The following is a 19,089-nucleotide window of genomic DNA, read 5'->3' on the forward strand; positions in this document are numbered from 1 at the left end:
TGGTTATTAGTACAGGCATGACTGTAGAGTTTTGGATTGCTCTCTTGTGTTGAGGGGATTTGTTTTGTGGTTGTTTTTTTGGTTTTTTGTTTGGTTTGGAGGTTTTGTTTGTTTGTTTGGTTGGTTTTTTGTTTTTGTTTTTTTCCTGTGGTTTTTTTTTCCTTAGAAGTCCCCAAAAAAGCTAATGGCAGATAGCAGTAGAAATATGTAATCAAAATTACTTGGTGGGTTTTTGTTTTTTGATTGGGTTGTGGGGCTTGCTCTTTATTATACCACCATCTGTCATATTCTTTTAGAACTTAAATACTTCACAGTAGTAGGGCTCTGATATTCATAGCTCCCAGTCTAGAAAGGAACTATGAGTGTTCCCATTGCAACTAATTTGCATTTTGATTTCCAATATGTGTTTTAAAGTGATGACTGCAGTGCAATTTGGACCCTTCAGAAGTATATCATTATGGAAAGCAATTACCTGTGACAGAGAGAAAAGTGCTCCTGGCTTTTCAAAGTGTTGTTTGGGCTGGAGCAGACTCCAATTTCTCAAACCATCCATTCAGAATAGGCCTTCATGAGGGAATGGATAAATGTAGCCTAATTTCAGAAGCAGTTTTACCATTCCTGCCTTTGAGACTTTCTTTGGGTGAAACATATTATGTTAAGGCTTTTGTAAATTACACTGAACACTTAGTGTTACTCTCAGGGATGGACAGGTTTTTAAAGTGATGGTCAAAATCAGTATGACTTAGCCAATAACAGCTCCTTTTCTATTTTCCATGCCATTCTCTGACACATTTTGTTATGGCATTATGAACTAATGAGGTCTCTTGTACCTCAGAAAGTTTGGGATCTGGCATGTGTGGAGAATGATTTATGACTGAAATGTGAACTCAGAAAGTTTTCAATCAGCATGAGTCAATAACCTTTCCCCTGCACCCTAAACAACCCTTGAGCCTTGAATAGTGATGGCTGTGCTTTTAAAAATTATTTTGAAAACATACATAGAGCTCTTTAGTGACTGATTTTTCAAACTAAAACCAGCCTTGTCTGTCATTGACAGGAGTGGAAAATTTTCTTTCACTTGAGCTTTGACAAGTTATTTGGATTTATTAATTTGTGTGTGATCCAGGTACACTGTTTTTTTATGGTGGCCTGAGTCATTCTAAGATACTGAAATTTGTTCCATTATTTTCTTGCTGTGGAATTTAGGATTTGCAGGTTCTTCAACCAAGACTACTTCAGCAGTATCGAAACACTGTTATTTAATGTAATTTATTTTAACCTCATTTAATTCCCATTTGTAGTCAGTGAACTTCAGTGAAATGGTTGCCCTCTCTCTGCTGAACAATACTTTAATAAGAATATAAATTCAATAATGGTTCTCCAGGGGGGTTGACACGTGGTACTCTATTTTAAACCTGTGTAATTAATTCATTATTGGAATTCAAGATGATAGGTTCAGATATGGAGCTTTCTTTTTGATGTTTACTGTCGCTTTCCCTCTGCATCCGCTCTTGGAAAGCTGGAGAAGAGCACTGTGAGTGAGCCGGGGAGAGCAGGAGCTGGTCCCGCCGCGGCCGTGGCACTGTCCCTGGTGCTGCATGGATGCAGGGAGACAAATGCGGTTGCCAGTCCCAGCTCTAGTTTGGATTAAGAGGAATTAAATAGATGAACGACATAGTCAGGAAAAGGATGGTGTTTTAAATGTAACTTACAGTCATATGTCAGACCAAAAAATTACTTCATTACTGTACTAGTTTGAAAATAAACCAGTGGGAGGCACCAAGTCAGAATAACAATTTAATGGAATTTAAAGAAAAGGAAAAAAAGTAAAAGAAAACACTGTAAAACTGGCAGAGTCAAGGTACAACCTGACACCCTGTTAGGCAGGGTGGTGGTAGCAGTCTGGTAGAATGGTGGCTGCAGTCCTCTGAAGCAGTGATCCTGTAGTAAAACAGTCTGCTCTTCCTCTGGAAGTCCAGTGGTGGCTGTGTAGCTCCTGTCCTCTGGAAATCCAGTGGGAAGGGGTGACTCTGGTGGTCAGAGTCCCAGATTACATCCACGATGGGATGCTTGGTTCCTCCCTCTGGGTGGAGCATCTCACAATGGGGTAATGAGTCATGAGGCCAAGTGTTGATTAGGCTCATTAACAGGAGATAGTCCGGAGGGAGTTATCTCTGAGTCAGGCGGCAGGACAATGATGGGCCATTAACAGAAAGATAGTCTGGGGGGAGGAGGCAAGGAAACACTGCCCCACCTGGTTTCAACGGCTCCTGAGGATGGTAATAGAATACACTGCAACCCAGGACAATTACGCAAAAAAAATTTAACTAGATGAAGTTTTATAATAAAGATTAACTGACAAGTCTCAAAGATTCTGAATTACTTATAGATATTTTATTTTGAAATAAAAGTGGTTAATATCCTTAGTACATAAATGTAGAATACATGGATAGAATGATTTGGAAAAAATAGAAAAAAAAGTCACAAATTAATGTTATGGGTATGGCTCTGAAGATACAAGGTATCCCAAGCTTTGAGGAAGACTAACACTCATTGTAGCTTCTTGTCCTCTCTTTTTCTGCTGTTGTTTGTATTTTCCTTATACACTTACATTACTTGTAATTTCATAATTAGTTTTTGTAATGTGGAGGTTTTTCTCTACTGTCTGGCAAGTAATGTGCCTCTTCTTTGCACCTTGGAACTCAATTGTTTTTTTGTCCTGTCAATGTAAATCTGTAGTAACTCTTTGATAGTCAGAGAATTTTTGTGCTTATTTCATGTCATTCAAAGCAATTTTTCATTTGGCAGTACCAGTACTTGATATGACTTACTAGTGTCAGCTTCAAGAAGGATTCAAACGTTATAAATCATCCTTCCTTTTCAGCACTGAACTGTCATCAGAAGTATATAAAAAGAAATGAGGTGCATCCAATCAAATAATGATATATAGAACAAGTACTAAGGAAGTTGGTTTGAGCAATCTCAGAGCAGTTTACTACATTTATTTTAATGAAAAGAGCTAAAAATGAACTTTCAATTCCTTAGCATAAAAACTTTTGAGATGGTCTGGGTTATGAACTTCTTCATCTGCTCTGGGACAATGTGTTCAGCATGCATGCTGTTATGGTAAAGGCAAAGTGATTTGCCCTTCTTTAAAGAAATCTTTTATTCAAAGCCACCTTTTCTTTATCATCTTTTCTGTAGCAAAGAGCATCTAGTTAAAAACACAGGAGCTTACACCCTACTCTAATGCTTTGCACTAACTTACTTTGTTGTAGCATGTATCTCCTTTCGTGTTTGTACAAAGTCTTGCTGCTCCATCCTTTACTCCAGTCTTCAGGCTTCTCCTTTTGTTTCCCTGTAGGGATGCTTGATCCCTAGCCTCCAGTCACCAGCTCTCTTTCAGTCCCCCTCCAGACTGCTGTCACTTATTCTTCTGCTGAGGCTTTGCTTCTGCCTTTTTGACTTTTGTCCTTAAAGTTCTCTAACTGTCTTTTAGCCTTTACTCCCTCTGTTGCTGCTGTACCTGGACATTCATATGGAACTAAGAGAAAATCCTAGAATCCTTTTTATTTCCTTTGGTAAACAAGTCATATGTTTTCATTTAGGATTTCTTCTCTTTCCCATTTTCTCATCTTTCATGACCATTCTAAGACTGATAGTTCCCCTTGTAAGGAACAGAGAAAGAAAATAATGGATAGACAGTTGCATAAAAGTAAACTGCTTCACCTATGAGAAGCCATTATTTTAAGATGGGAGGCTTTTTAGGTGTTTAATGTTACACTGACCTAACAGCTATGTGTAAACAAAAACTATCTTCAAAAGAATAATCAAACTGAGAAACTCTGACACCTTTTGGGCTTCCATTGTGAGAGAGAGCTTCATCCCTGAAAAGTAAAAAGGTACCAACTTAAGAATGAAATGTTCTTACGGATTTAAAACTTTGCTTCAGCCTGATTTTTCATATAATTAATGCCTTGTAAACTGCTGATAAAATTTCATTTTATATTATACAGAATGCAAGTGCAAGGATTCTAAATGCTTTTTTGTGAGTGAGGTTCATACTGAAATAAGCCAAGATGTAATCAGAATATTTCAACTTTGGAAAAAAACCGACAACCCCTACCCAAGCTACCCAAACAAACAACCCACATCCTCCCACTCCCAAACCAACCAGCCAGGGTGACATCTGATCTGTTATTCTTGAGATGTTACAACCTAAATCCAGTCTCGGTCTGTTAGCTGCAGAAGAAGAGTTTGAACAAACACCTGAAGTGCAGAGAGAGTATCTGAACAGAGAAATAGCTGAGTTCAAGGTTGTTTAGCGGTTGCATTTTACTGTACTAATAAAGGTAAATTTCAATAAAAAATAAGTTTGCCTTTGAATTTCATTTCCTTCTGTGAGAGGGAAATGAGAGACTTGCTAATACCTGCCAGCTGCTCCTAGCACCACAACCATTGCAGCAAATGGCTGAGATAATACTTGGAGAAAATAGTGGATATAAGGTCAGAGGGTGAATATTGTACATATTTATGCATCGACCTATAACTTCTTGCTACATGGAACATGTGCCAGAGTTTTTATTTATACCTGGGTCATGAATGTTCAGTGTTTCTGATTCTGTAATTGTAGTGAGATGTACTTATTTTGTATTTGGACTAATTTTTTCTCTTGTATGATTTGTCTTCATTCTTTTGCAATGTCTGGAAGTATTTATTTCCATAATACTTTTTACTACATTCCAAGATGAATTTTAGCACATCTATTTTCATGTATGCTTAACAGTACTGAGAAGTATATTCTAACTCTATTTCTTTTGGTTTTGAACTACTTCTTTCAATGCTAGATTTTCATCTGTGCTAAGCATTCAGTCCTTTTGTATTATATCCACAGGAGGACTTCGAAAGCTAAAGCCTAGTGAGTAGTATGTACTTGATTCCAAAATTGTAGTCGTCAAAAGAATGGGGAATGCCTACAATTTCATTATTAATATTTCCTAAAGTTATGCCGCTGGCTATTTTTGGCGTTGCCTGATCTTGAGTGAAGTTCACAACATTTATTTAGTCCATCAGCTCTTCCAGGATCTATAAAACTAGGCCATTGTTTGGTAGTGCTCCCTGACATGCTTGATCTGATAAGCATAATGACAGCACTCCTTTGCAAAAATGACTCTTTTTCTATTTTCCCAAGGGAAAGGTCTAGGCTGTTAAATTCTGTCAGTGTCATAGGGCAGAAACACAGGCACAGGCAGGGCACAATCCAAAGAATGGCTCCTTAAATTTAGAATGGCAATGCTAACTTAGTGTTTACTTTGAAGTAAAGCAGGGTTATCTGCTCAGACCTTTTGGTGACCGTAAATCTTAACCATTTTGTGCATCCAGTATAGATCACTTACCTGTGTGTAGAATAATGGAGAAAAAACTCACTATCTTTTTTAGGCTTAATTGACTGTTTTCTATAGATACTTAGATTTCTGGTTATGTGCAGGAATTAGAGAGGTCATTACATAGAAAAACTTTTAAATAGGAAGCTGTTAACATCTGGGATGTGTGAAGACTGTTGGTGTGGCTGTTGTGGTATCTTGGGTGTTACGCTATTAAAATAAAGTGCTAAATAGGTTCGTTTTCAAAATTCTGTGTAATAGGTTGCAGTTACTTTAATAGTATAAGTTCTGATAAAACACTACCTTTCCTGGGAGATACATGCAGTGATCACAAATCTTCATCCTTGTTTGGTATTTGGTTTTTGTTAGACTCTAGAAATACTGTAATTATCAGGCTATTGATACTGTTTTTCCCTCTGGATTCTTTATCCTTAAAACACTAAGAAAAATATCTAATCAAATGCTGTATAAACCTTGTTAGTATGAATGTCACAATAATGGATGCTAAGGACAATTAAAACAAAATTTAAATAACTAAGTCTGAAGGTTTAATTGACAAGAGTGGGTTTTGAATCTAATAACCTTTGAATCTGACAAATGCAATAATCTTGTTGACAATCTTAAAATGAGAGATGTGGTTAAATGAACAAACACATATGATGATGAATTATGCTGAACATTTAGTCTGTGCCATTGCTTGGTTTCCAGAACTGTCCATTATGAAGGCGGTGCTGTGTCCATTCATGCTCGCTCCCTTTGGCGACTAGAGACTCTAAGAGTTGCGTAAGTAAAATCTATCTCAGAAAAAGGACATTTGGCAGGACACTTTTTGTACAGTAAGAGTGATCTTATAAAATCAAAATGATAATTATAAATCTGGACAAGTAAAAATAAAATAATCCTTAAAAATGCTTTATATGACTTTCATTAAATATTAAACAAGTTCTTATAGAGAGGGTGTGTGTTTTGATTGGTTTTTGAAGTTGTTATAGCTGTCAGTGAATTCATAATTTACATTTTTAGTACATAAATGACAAAACCAGAACCGGTTTCCTTAAAAAAAAAGACATGTGACACTCCTCCTCCAGCTTGTTTAAGCCATTTGGAAGACTTTAAAATAAAAAATTTACAGAAAAAATTCTATATGCATTATTGGAAGTGTTGGAGTAATAGTAAGGAATTGTGCCTTGTTTGTTAAGGTAATTGCAGTGTAAAATTGCATTTAAATCATATTACAATATGTGCTTGTGATAAAGTTTGTAGTGATGAATAAATGATTGCTTTTCAGAGATTAAATCAGAGCAGCTTATGAAAAGGTTGCACTCCAATGATGCTGTTTTCTCTGTGTGCATTTTATTAATAGGATGACATTAAATGTCAGTGATAGGGCAGTGAGATTTTTCCTTTGGACTAAAATAGACCTTGAGACAGTGACAAAAACAATGAAACTGTGGAAGGAGCTCTGGATTCTTGTTTTCCCCATGGCATTTACTTTCCTAATAAGCAGTAGTAGAGCAACATGGGGATCCAAGAAATGACAGGTTTCTGTTATGACCATCATATATATCACTTTGACAGGCATTGTATACAAATTTTGAAGGTAAACACTTGAACATATATGACTGAAAGAAGTTGCAAGAACTGTCAAAACAATTGTAACAAAGAGAGTGGTAATCTTTCTTTTTAAAAAACATAATTTTCTTACCAGGAAAAAAAGAACTAAATAAAATCCCAAGAATAACACTCTGTCCTACATGTCCCTCACAAACCTATTTTCCTGTATGATATTCTAATTGCTTTATACATTCAGTGCTGAATTGCAGTCCATTACTATTCATGCAAATGCTCCAATTTGTAGCTTTGTGTATGCATGCCTGAAGTACTCAATCAGTTGTAGTCCTTCCCAGAATGACTGCAGATATAATGCTATGCGAATTTTACAAGTTTCTAAAGGAACAATTTTTTTCTCAGCTCTGTTCATTGGTGGAGAACTCTCATAAAAATTGCCTGGGCAGTCTACATGTACAGATGCCCTTGGGATGCCCTGCCACAGGACACCAAATAATATTGCTCAGCATTGCTTTCTTACCCAAAAGGGTACAGAGTTCATGTTCTCACATTGCAAAAAAATATTTTTAGTAGTCAAAAATGGCTTCACAAGATACATTCTGCTCAAAAAGCTTTTCTTGTAAGTGCACATGAATTGTTATTTTTCCTATCCTGCAGGCATGAACTAGGAGCATGGCTCAGTTATGCTACTTTTTTTTCTTATGGTGTGTAGCTATTGGGTCCTAGGGAAAATTGAATCAGACGAGAGAAAAGGCAGCTCCCCAGCATGACCTGTGGTATGAAAAGTGCAGAACTGATGGATTTTGCCAGACTCGGCAACACAATAGCTGAGATTCATGACCTGACATTTTACTGACTAGAGAAACAGAAGTTATGCTAGAGCACTGGACTCAGATGTCCTTTTGAGGAGTATATGGACTTTGGTGTGCAGAAGACAGAAGAAGATAAATGTATTTCTAAGATAGAAAGCTTCCATATTTTCTTCTACCCCAAAGCTCCCTCAGCTTAAACAGAAGAGACTCTTTAGATTACAAAAGAAAATAGTTGAGGGAGAAAACCTTTTTATTCTTCTGTCCTCTTTAAAACCAATGACTAAAAGGGTTTAGAAGTTTAATCACTGAAGTGTAATAAATCCTGTTACAAAACAGAAGCATTTTAAAAACTGTGCTTTGAAAATATCTGCTGAATTGGTTTTGTATACTTTGCATCCAGTATGGCCAACTCTTAAGAAGACACATTTAAACAAGTGGAACAGGTAAGTGCTTTGACCTGCTACGTCTGTGTGTCAGGGAAAATGAAAATGACTTAAATCTGTATAAGTGCTATCTTAAGTGATTTACACATGAATACATACAAAAACATATACATAAAAGCTTGTTATGTTTTGTTTTTAAATGCTGTATCTAGAATTACCTTAAAGGCAAGTGAGAACATGCAGTAATACAAAATTCTGATACGGGACTAAGTTTATAAGAAGGTTAAGTTCATAAGGATACATTTGTACATTTCATTGATATTATGTGAACATGTCAATAATTTTAAGCTCTTTAAAGCCACACTAAGCATAGAGGATTTCTAGTATTTGTGGAAGCACAGCAGAACCTTGGCAGTATATCATAACTCAACTATGACGGGCATTTTGCAAGCACAGAATAAATACATGATTTCCTCTCCAAAATGCAGCATTCACATATATCTGAATTGCAAACTTTTGAAGACATAAAACTGAAGAAAATTTTATGAAGACTAGGAAAATATCCTAGTTGTGACAGTTTGCCAAGCTGAAAAGCCTTTGTGAAATATATACTCCTTAGTAACCCCTACACAAATTTATCTTCAGGAATTAAGCAGGAAGAACAGCAGGGCTGAATTTTCAGTTTAGGGCAAGAAGTTCAAACCTGTGACCTGTATTTTAAGTTGAGTAATTTTTGGGGAGCTTAGATAAGCTTTGCCTTTCTTTCTTCTATAGAATAAGAAGAATCTGGGCCATTTTTTGATTAATAAGTTTTCATATTTATTTTAGGAGGGTTTCTATTTATTTGTTATTTTAGCCATTTTATTTTTGCACAGCATTTAAAGTGTGCTTAAAATCTGCTGACTGCTAAAAGATGAGGACTCTGGGAGAGTGAAGAATCACAGCTGCTGCTAGATTAAATGTTGGAGAGGGAACTGGCAGATCTAAACTCTTTGTGTACAGCATAAGCCTTCTTTTCTGTAGGCGATCTGTACCTTCTCTCAAGAGGAATTCAGTCTGAACAAAGGCAGCTTGTGCAAAGGAAGACCTTAAGATTATTTATTAGAATGGTTTTGTAGGGGATAACCGCAAAGTAGCCACTTTCTTGCTGATAATCCAATGTGTGAATTTTGTGGTTTTTAGCAACTAGTTGGCAATATATTTTACTTTAAAATATTTTTGCCAGTAGTTAAAACATTATTTTTTTTTAATGAATGGTTTTTTATGGACTCTCTTAGGTGGAGTGGCAGCCACATTAGATGGGGACAGGCATTCCGACTAAGGCATATCACAACAGGAAAATATTTAAGTCTCCTGGATGACAAGAGTCTTCTTCTCACAGACAAAGAGAAGGCAGATGTAAAATCGACAGCATTCTGTTTTCGGTCTTCCAAGGTATGGAATCAGTGAAGCATTAATAGTACTAGTAATAATTCCAATCTCTTTAGAAAGCAAGGTTAGATATTTTCTGTTTGTTGTGATTGCATTAAGTATTGGAGCCTTCTAATTTTCACTGATTAAAAAAATTCCAAAATGCACTATAAGCAATAACTAGAAAGCTTCTTTTATCATACTTTCTCTGTGTATTCCTACCTGGCTGGATGTTTGTGGGTTTGGATTTTTTTTTTCCTTGTTAATTTGTTGCTTTTTTGTTGATGTTTTATTAGCTGGGTTGGGGTTTTTTTGTACTGCTTGCCCACTTTTGAGCAGTATACTCATTTCTAATTTGTTCTTCTGATTAACTTCTCTGCTGCTTCACTGCATATATCTGTTGGCTGGCATAGAAAAAATTTATAATATTGTGAGTTACTGAAATTAAATTGGAAATTCAGGATTTCTCTCTCCAGATACTTTACTGTAGTCTAATCTGAAGTTACCAGAGTTTTACTTTTCATTTTGGTAGCTTCAATAAGCATTTTGAGTTTAAACCAGTATTTTTGTAGTAGGTAAAGAGCTAAAAATAATACTATGATAAATTCTTAAATAGCCTTTATTTCTCATACTTTTCACCTGTAGCATGGTGTCTGAAAATTTTCCAACAATAATTTTGTTGTTGTAAAAAACTGTCTTCTAAAATACAAAGTACCAGTAAATAGAATTACTCAATAAGTTCTCTGTACCATTTAATTTATATATGTTTTTAAATTATTTGCCTGCTTGGGAAGATAAGAAAATAATAGATACCCAAAGCAGGTATATGGATTTTTGCACCTTGATAACAAAGACTGTAGTTCAGATGATTGTTTTGAGAGCCAGACAATTGTTCATTCTGAAACCAATTAGAAAAGTCATAGAAATGCTTAAATATTTTAGGACAATTCAGTACAACTATATTGGGGATTTCCTGTTGCAGCTAGTATAGATTTCAACACTTGAAATCAAGAGGGATAGAACAATTCATTCACTGATTTTCAAGATGGGTTATCAGCAGGGATTGCTCCAAAAAGAGTGGAACAATATACTGTGCTCTACTTTTACATGGTTTATTTAGTCCAAAAAATACTTGAAGGCAAGAATTTTTAGCAATAAAGAATGTCTCTTGTTGATACGGATAAGGTGGTTTGTCTCTACTTTCCATGTAAAATATGCACGTGTATTTTGAAGACTAGGTGATGTTGTATTTGAAGTGTCTTCTTTTTATTCTTTTTTTCACCCTGAATTTGGAAGTCTCATTTGGAATTATTTTGAGATTTTGTGTTTTGAAATGGTTTTGTTCTACCATGCTCAAAATGAAAGGTTAACATTTATTTTGTTGTTAGTGGTCAAACCTATCCTATGCTGAGCAGAGCAGAGACAAAAGGCTTTGGGGCAGGTAGAAACTTGTTATGGTAATCAATTCTTGAAGTAACGAGAGAATTTTAAGATGGGCATATAGGCTAATCAGTATGTGATGAATATAATCTTACTGATGTTTAAATATGGATTTTCAAAGGAATTGGACGTCCAGAAGATCATATTTGATGTAACTGTTGTGGATATCAACATTAACAAATGACTTATTTGGAGGGAATTATAGAAATGCCACAGGAGAGGAGTATATGGTTTGCTGAGGATGAATCGAGTGGATGCAATCCTGTGCCATGTGCTCTAGAATGACCCTGCTTGAGCAGGGAACTTGGATCAGATGACCCACTGTGGTCCCTTCCAACCTAACCAATTCTGTGATTCACTTTCCTGCTTTGGACTTCTTATAGGAGTGTCATGTTTCACTTTATTAGGCTACTGGCAATAAAACTTTTAGATGCCTTCCCTCTCTGGGAAAGAGTGTTAAAAAAAAGATTTCAAATTATAGGTGTTCTAGAAAGGCTTCTGTAGAGAAGGTAGGTAGATTTAGGGTCTCTTTTCCTCTAAGTATGTTTGGACAAATCATCCAAACTTTCACTTATGTTGTTGCATGTACTTAGCACCCAAAAAAATTATTCATGGATAAGAGGGAGCCCCTAATCTTCTTTATTGAGTACAGTGCATTAATACCTGTGAGTATTTCAAGTGGCTACTCTTTCTGATAAAAATTTCATCCTTTTTTTTGCCACAGTCATAATTCTTCCTTGCGGTAGCTGGAAAGAAGTGGGAAGAATTGTGAAGCTCCCACTTGTTGCACAATAGCAACTTAGCTTTAAATAGGCAAAAACAAACAAGGGAGAGGAAATGTTAAAGGATCAGTTCCTTTAGGCATTTGAGTAGATAATAACTTCAATTTCGATATGAAAAGCAGCTTTCATGTTTGTAGAGATAGTACTGAAAATGTATCACCTGTAAACCTGAAGATTCACATGTAAATATACAAGCTCAACATTTATTTTTTATATCTTATTATTTGCAAGGGCTCATCATCTCAAACATATTAGCTTGCCAGTAATTCATTTAAAAAATAGTGCAGAAGAGAACTAGAAAGCTAAAGTGTCTTTTTTGTTGTTTGTTTGTTTGTTTTAGTTTTTTTTGTGAAAGCTTGAAAATACCACAAACTGTTGCCAAACAGCACTCAGAAGAAAAGGATTTTTCTGAGGAGCTAACAGTCACTTCATTTTTCTTTCTGGTGATCAACCTCTGTGCTCTGGTTATCATATATTACTCTAATAATTATCATTAAATGCAAAATATATTAGTGTTTCAAGCATCTGAAATTCAGAAAATTATTATTTTTTTTTTTCTTTCTAGCAGTTTTGCTTCACTCAGCACAGGATGTCCACAGATATCTAGAATTTATTTCTCAAACATACAGCTCTTTTAATAGACTTGTGTTTGTAGAGATAAAGTTTTGTGGATTCTTTTTTTTCCTCTTTTCATTTGCTCCATATTGATTCTTCTTGGTAAAAAACCATTGTTTTAATATCACTATTCCACTGAAATAAGGTTATTTTAGCAATTTAGAAATGTTTATGCATTCTGTACCAAGTCTGCTTTTCCTGTCCTTAGTCTTTTCCAGTGGACAGAAATACATACATTTTAATAAAATTTTATGGCTTGTATTTTTGTCTTCAGCTTTTTCTTTCCTCTTCTTTCTTCTAAAATATTATAGAAATTATATTAATGTTGCTTTAAAAGCAGCCATAAATTAGCTTCTTGCAGTTGGTGAGGTCTTAAAATATCAGTCCCGAAAGTGTGCCACAGAGAGTATGAGTCAGGTCAGATGACAAGAGAAAAAGTTGAAGCGACAAGCCTTAATCAAGGAAATTCATTTTTGGAATGTTGTAAGGAGTTAAATTAGACTGAAATAATGTTTAAGGTAAGGCTTCACAGAATAATTTTTCAGCATTAGAATGAAACCATTTTTAAAAGATTTTGTTCATTCAGCCCACAACAGAAGTGGGAAGATTGGCTTGTGTTTTTGTAGGCGTGGAATAAACACTGTTTATAAAGAGCATATCCTTCTGTGCCTTTTGTTCAATAATCAAAAATCTGACCTATTGATCAATAATCCTGTTCATTTCCAATGCATTCTTGTTTTACATTACTGAGTTAGTTTACAGACTGTTGCAAAGCCCACTTGTTGCCATTTGTTCCAGTATAATAAATGAAGATTTTTGATCCTTGTTTAGACAAGGCTAATCATCTGAGAGTGGGTCTAGACTACAAATAAAACTGAAGGTTTTCTTTGTAAAAATGCTGTAGGAAGAATTAGCTGATGGTTCAGTAATGACAGGTTACATATGTAGTAAGAATGGGGCTGGAAAAATGCATCATATAATTTCTGTGTCAATATACCATTATTAATTAGTGACATGGTGATTTCTGATGTTTTTCAGATCATAATTTTCACTGATGAACTATATTACAGTAGATAATGAGATTGGTTCATTATATGTACTTTCTCAACTACCTGCTGTTTACTGATATGAACCCAGCACTCCATTCAAATCTTCCCCTTTATAAATAATTTGTGGTTCCTATTCACTACTACAAAAAGCTCAATGTCTTGAAGCTCCCAGATGAATGGTGTAATGCCTGCTGCCCCCACGCCATCCTCTAGTCTTCGGTTTCTCTCCTATGTGTAGTCCAGCTTTTACATTATGGTAGCTTTCGTGGCTACTATATTTATTTTGTAGGACAGAGCTCACTTTAATGGGGTTGATTTCAATCTGGGCTTTAAACCTACACACAGAGCTGTTAGTATACTTACATCAGTGAGAACAGAGATCTTGTTCGACAAATGTTGGCACTGTACTTTTTATGCCAAGTACACCTAATTCTAATTGGAACGAAGATTTCAACATCAAACCCTTTTACTTTCTGTTACAGCCAGTATATTTTTAAAAAAGAATGCAAAAATACTTTAAATTAATAATCCTTCATCTTATTTACAGTGCTTTATGAGAAAATTTGTGAATTCTTGTATTCGCATCTTAAGAAATTAATTGTGGGACCTGAAAAAAAGAAAATCTTACAATGTAGAAGCACAGTATGTATTCACAGTATCTTCTAGTTATAAAGAGAATTCAAAAAACTGGAGCTTGAAATCAGGATCTAATTTATTTTATCCTGTATTATGATCGGTTTGAAATGTCATAAGTAGGTTTTCCATTTCCAACTGTTAACTACATTCAGGTTATTTGTGCTAGCTTTTGAAAGAATTGAATACAACATTTAGAAAAAACATATGAGCAAAATAATAGGTTAATAATGAAGCAGAGGCACACAATAACTCTGTAATTGGCATCAGATTATTAATAAATCAGTTATTACCATGTATCAATGGACAAAATTTTAATAAGAATTTCAGCACTTAAGAAGTGCTGAAAGTCATTTACAAGGCAGTGAAATTAACAACTGTATCCAGAAACCATAAGAAAACAAGCTAAATTTATGAACATATTGTATCTGAACATGTTACGAAAAGTAATCACAAGAATTTCACCTCTGTACTATTGTACTTTTTTTTTTTTTCAAATGCTTCAAAATACATTCATGATTGTAGGCTGAAAATCTAGTTACAGGACATTTCCCTTAAAAAATGCTTTGAAAACCCTTTAATAAATTAGAGATTGTTCATGTAAAAACCCCAATCTTTGTCATCTTTTACTGTGAAGCTGTCTTCCCACAGTGTCAGGGCACATGTGTATGAAGTAGTCATTCTTCTAACCTTGGTTGTAGACTGGTAGAACAAGAAGAAGTTTTTGTTTCACTCTTTGTAACATTACTCTGAGTAGCTGCAGGAAGATGCTTGCCATCTCCTGCTGATCAGAAGCACAGAATGTTGAAGCTGTAGTTGGTTAAGGGGGTCATGTTGCATACTGAATGTACAGCCATAGGTATATCAATCAGTTGAACCATATGTTTTTAGAGAGATTAGATGGATGATCTGCCATGAAGCAGGATGCATGGGCTGTTTGTCCATACAAGTCTGTTCAGAAGTAGTTTGTACTTAGGAGAGCTTAGTATTGGGGAAACACCTCAAATTAGAACCACAAACTCTAGTATTTTTTGGGATGCTACATTTCCTCTCCTGAAACAACTGCTGTCTCTACAGGACACCAGCTGGAATGACATCCTGTCATGCCATTATTAGTTTGCAGGCCAACCATGCAGAAATGGATTGCTTTTTTCAGGAAGCACTGAGCCCATTGTTGGGCGGAGACAGGTTAAAGGCCATCTCCCAGGGACCATTGGATGGAGCTTGTCTTTTCCAGGCTGGAAAAAAAGCCCCAAATGCCTAAAAAAACGTTTGTGGAGGTTATTGCCTGGTTCAGCTAGGGGAGTCAATGTATCTGGGGTTGTTTTGTAAGCTCTTATATTCTCAAATATTCTTTTAGGTCGTTTCTGGACAATTTCCTAATATTTAATGTTTTAGGCAAATATTAACATGTTGATTATTGGTTGTGTATACATATTTTTCTTCACCAGGAAAAGCTGGACATAGGGACAAGAAAAGAGGTGGATGGAATGGGAGCACCTGAAATAAAGTATGGGGATTCAATATGCTTCATACAACATGTAGATACAGGCTTATGGCTCACGTACCAGTCTGCTGATGCAAAGTCTGTAAGAATGGGTTCTCTGCAGCGAAAGGTAAGGGCTGTAAATAGGAATGCATTTCATTCACTCACAGTCAGATAGGGTGGGTTGGGCTGGGTGGTGGGAAATGAAGGGAGCTATGTGAACCAGCTAATTTCTGGATTTCAAATATTTTAAGTATGCCTTAGCATGCTTGTGAGTTGAAAGACTGGGTTTTTTTCAGTCACATATTAAAAAGTTAAGTGGTATACTGAATTCTCAAACTGAAGGCCAGACAAAGTGCATGTAATAACCTGTAGACATTAATTCACAAACATTGAAATATTAGTAACAACCTATAGAATATTCTAAGATTCCTTTCTTCAATGTAGTTTGGATTGAAGAGGCTTTTAGTTCAAAGTATTTCTTTCCACGCTGCAAGTGTATTACCTTTTGGGCTGGAATGTTCAAGTATTGAGTCCTGAGAGATTTCTTTCTTTATAGGATAATCACAACCAAGCAGAATGCTAGCTCAGCCTCATAAAGTAGGGAAAAGATTCTTTTGGAAATTAACACTGTAGTGTTTTCCATGACTGTTTTAGATACCAGAACTATACAGTTAGAGCAGAGGTTTAAAATATTTATGTGGATTGGATTGAATACCTTCAGAGCCGTGATAACTAGACATGAAAAACTATTAAGTTACTGGAAATGACTCAAAGCATAGTCAGAAAAGGCCAGTAACACCCTTAGAAATGAGGGCCAGTAAAGAATACCTGTTGTGACCTTTTCTGCTTTAGGGATTTGCTGCTCTATAAGGGATGTGTTTTTAATGTTGATAAAAAAAGTGTAATCAAACACCCCTTAGATTTTTAATTTTTTTTTTTTAAATAAAGCATGTTGTTTACAAAAGCCGTAGCTTTGAGATTATTATGGCACTGAACCTGCTGACTCAGTACAGGTGCATCCTTGGACATGAAAAACTAAATCATGGAATTATCTGCTTTTAATAAAATTGTTATCTTTGTATGTGACTTCATCATTTCCTAGCCTGCCTTCCTATGTGAGTTTTCAGACTTCTTATTTAATGTCTCATTTTGCAGTGACTGCTTCTTGTTTTTGTTTTCAGGCAATAATGCACCATGAAGGGCACATGGATGATGGTTTAACACTGTCCAGATCTCAGAATGAAGAATCCCGTACAGCACGTGTCATCCGTAGTACAGTCTTCCTTTTCAACAGGTTCATAAGGTGTGCTTTTAAAATGACCTTTTCATCACTTTTCTTTTTTTTTTCTATTTTATTCAAAGTCTCTCTTAATGCAACAGGGAACAATTTATCCTTCAGTAAAAAATAGATCAGTGTTTCTCAAATCGGACATTATATCAATTCTTTGTGTTATCAGCAGGTAAGTGCCTTGAGAGATATTAGTCAGTTTCTTTTCTCTGTCTTCTAACATTAATTTATTGTTTAATCTTGATTTAAATGCATAAACATACTGAAAATGCAAACAAACAATAAAAGAGATTTTTCCTTTCCAAAATTTGCTTTAAGTCATGTGGTGCATTATTTAGCTTTTTCTTTTCTAAGTCTTTTCTTTTTAAAGATGGTCCTCCTTGAAAAACCTGGGAGAGGGAGATAATTGTAAAACTACAGATCTGTAAAAACCACAAATATACTGAAGAAATTCATAGTCTCAAGAAGAAGCTTTTCTTAAAAATTATACCTTCTTTCTACCCTCACATTACACTTTGCTTATTTGTTCCCTTTTAATGCTACTTGTTTCTTTAATATTTCGAAATATAAAAAACGTTGTGTTGTATTTTATAGTAATTAGCCATTTAAAAATCCTGTCAGATATATGCAATTTGCATTTATCTTCCCATTACTAAATAATGCTGATAAAATGCTAATTCTCAAACGCTTGTGATTTCAGTAATTGATGAAAGGGCTTTTCATCAATGTAGCTTGCATTAGAAAAAGAATGATTAGCAGTAAGATTGTATGTAATGATAAGAATTTCATAAGAACCCATTTGTCGCAAGAAAAATCAGTGTGGGAGATGGTGACCTGAAGCAACCATGTCCTAAATCAGGGCACAGCCAAAGACACAGACATGTGAATTTGTTGAAAAACATGTAACCGGGTAGTTAAAAAAAAAACCGGAAAAAATCACCTGTCAGCAGAACTGTCTACTGTATGACATTTAAAATACAAAAGAAATGTGAGCCCTAGGTCACTTTGTAGATACACCTTCATAGAAGCTTCTAAGAATGCCATAAAAGATAAAGACAGAGAAAGGCAATTTAATGATAAGGTTTCACAAATCAAGGTATTGCTAAATTACAGTGGAGATTTTTGTGGAGTGCACAGAGAGTCCAAGGTAGTGTTTAGCAGTTTAATTTTGGCAGGATGTTACTCCAAAAAGAAAAAGCTGAATTGAAGAGGACGAAAAGTATTCTTTTAAGTGTATGCTCCAGTTCTTTCTCACAAAGTCAGCAGAAGAATTGCACTTTATATAACATGTTCACAATAAAAATTAAGTTTTAAAGATGACTTTTGTAGCTATCCTTTTGAAAGTTCGCATTATTTGCAAAGGGATTCAGCTGAGCAAGGGGCAGGTGCAACATGCATGAGAACAGTCAGCCCTCTACTTTTAAGAGAGGATCTTCACAGACTTCAGCAAGGCCAAGCTTGAATTGGGTATCAGGGAAACAAAAAAGCTAATGGAGTGCTGAGATAGAGTGTGTGGAAGTGCTGCATCTTCCCACACTGAAAAAGGCTTAAGAACACGTAAGAGATGTGTTTCAGAGCCTCCATGGGCAATCTGGACCCTCCTCAGCACTGCAGGACTGGTCTCTTTAACTTCTGTCCATCCCAGCTTCATGATGCTTTGTGCTGGTTTACAATAACTTCTCTTCATCTTTTGCTCTGCCTCTGCAACTACAACATCTGTAGGTAGAACATTAAAATGTGTTTTTTGGATTTGAAAAAATTTTAAGAGAAATAACATTTTTCATGCTTTCAGTATTTGTTTGGGATGGGAGGGGTAGATTGTTAAATGGAGAATGGGCAGATATAAAGAATTTTTACAAGTTGCTGTCAGAAAATGAGCTTTGGCATCTAAACAAATTTTGCTTTTAAATAAATAAAGAGTTGGAACAATAAAGTAAATTAATTTTCAATTCTCAGGAGACTTTGCATCTTCTTGCAGGGGCCTTGATTCTCTCAGCAAGAAAGTAAAGTCTTCCACCACCGATTTGCCTATCGAGTCAGTCAGTTTGAGCCTTCAGGACTTGATTGGCTACTTTCACCCCCCTGATGAACATTTGGAACATGAAAACAAACAAAACAGGCTCCGAGCACTGAAGAATCGCCAGAACCTCTTCCAAGAAGAGGTACTTCTCTCAGTTTTACTCCTGATTTTCCACTCTGTTGTCTGCAAGTATTCTTTCACAATATCTGTAGTGT

The 19,089-nt window shown here is 35.5% G+C and overlaps 1 protein-coding gene across 2 annotated transcripts in view; it reads left to right on the top strand.

Moving 5' to 3' along the window:
- Window positions 1–19,089, top strand: part of RYR2 (ryanodine receptor 2) — a 391,343-nt gene that overhangs the window by 180,669 nt on the left and 191,585 nt on the right. For both annotated transcript variants that reach the window (XM_042025322.1, XM_042025323.1), the window contains 5 exons: window positions 6,093–6,167; window positions 9,426–9,582; window positions 15,529–15,693; window positions 16,748–16,869; window positions 18,833–19,016. In XM_042025322.1, the coding sequence (XP_041881256.1) occupies window positions 6,093–6,167; window positions 9,426–9,582; window positions 15,529–15,693; window positions 16,748–16,869; window positions 18,833–19,016 (703 nt within the window). The remainder of the gene's footprint in view (window positions 1–6,092; window positions 6,168–9,425; window positions 9,583–15,528; window positions 15,694–16,747; window positions 16,870–18,832; window positions 19,017–19,089) is intronic.

The sequence above is a fragment of the Corvus kubaryi genome, unplaced genomic scaffold (assembly GCF_017639235.1).
Source record: "Corvus kubaryi isolate FWS band 111438036 unplaced genomic scaffold, C.kubaryi_AGA036_p1.0 37266, whole genome shotgun sequence".
NCBI lineage: Eukaryota > Metazoa > Chordata > Aves > Passeriformes > Corvidae > Corvus > Corvus kubaryi.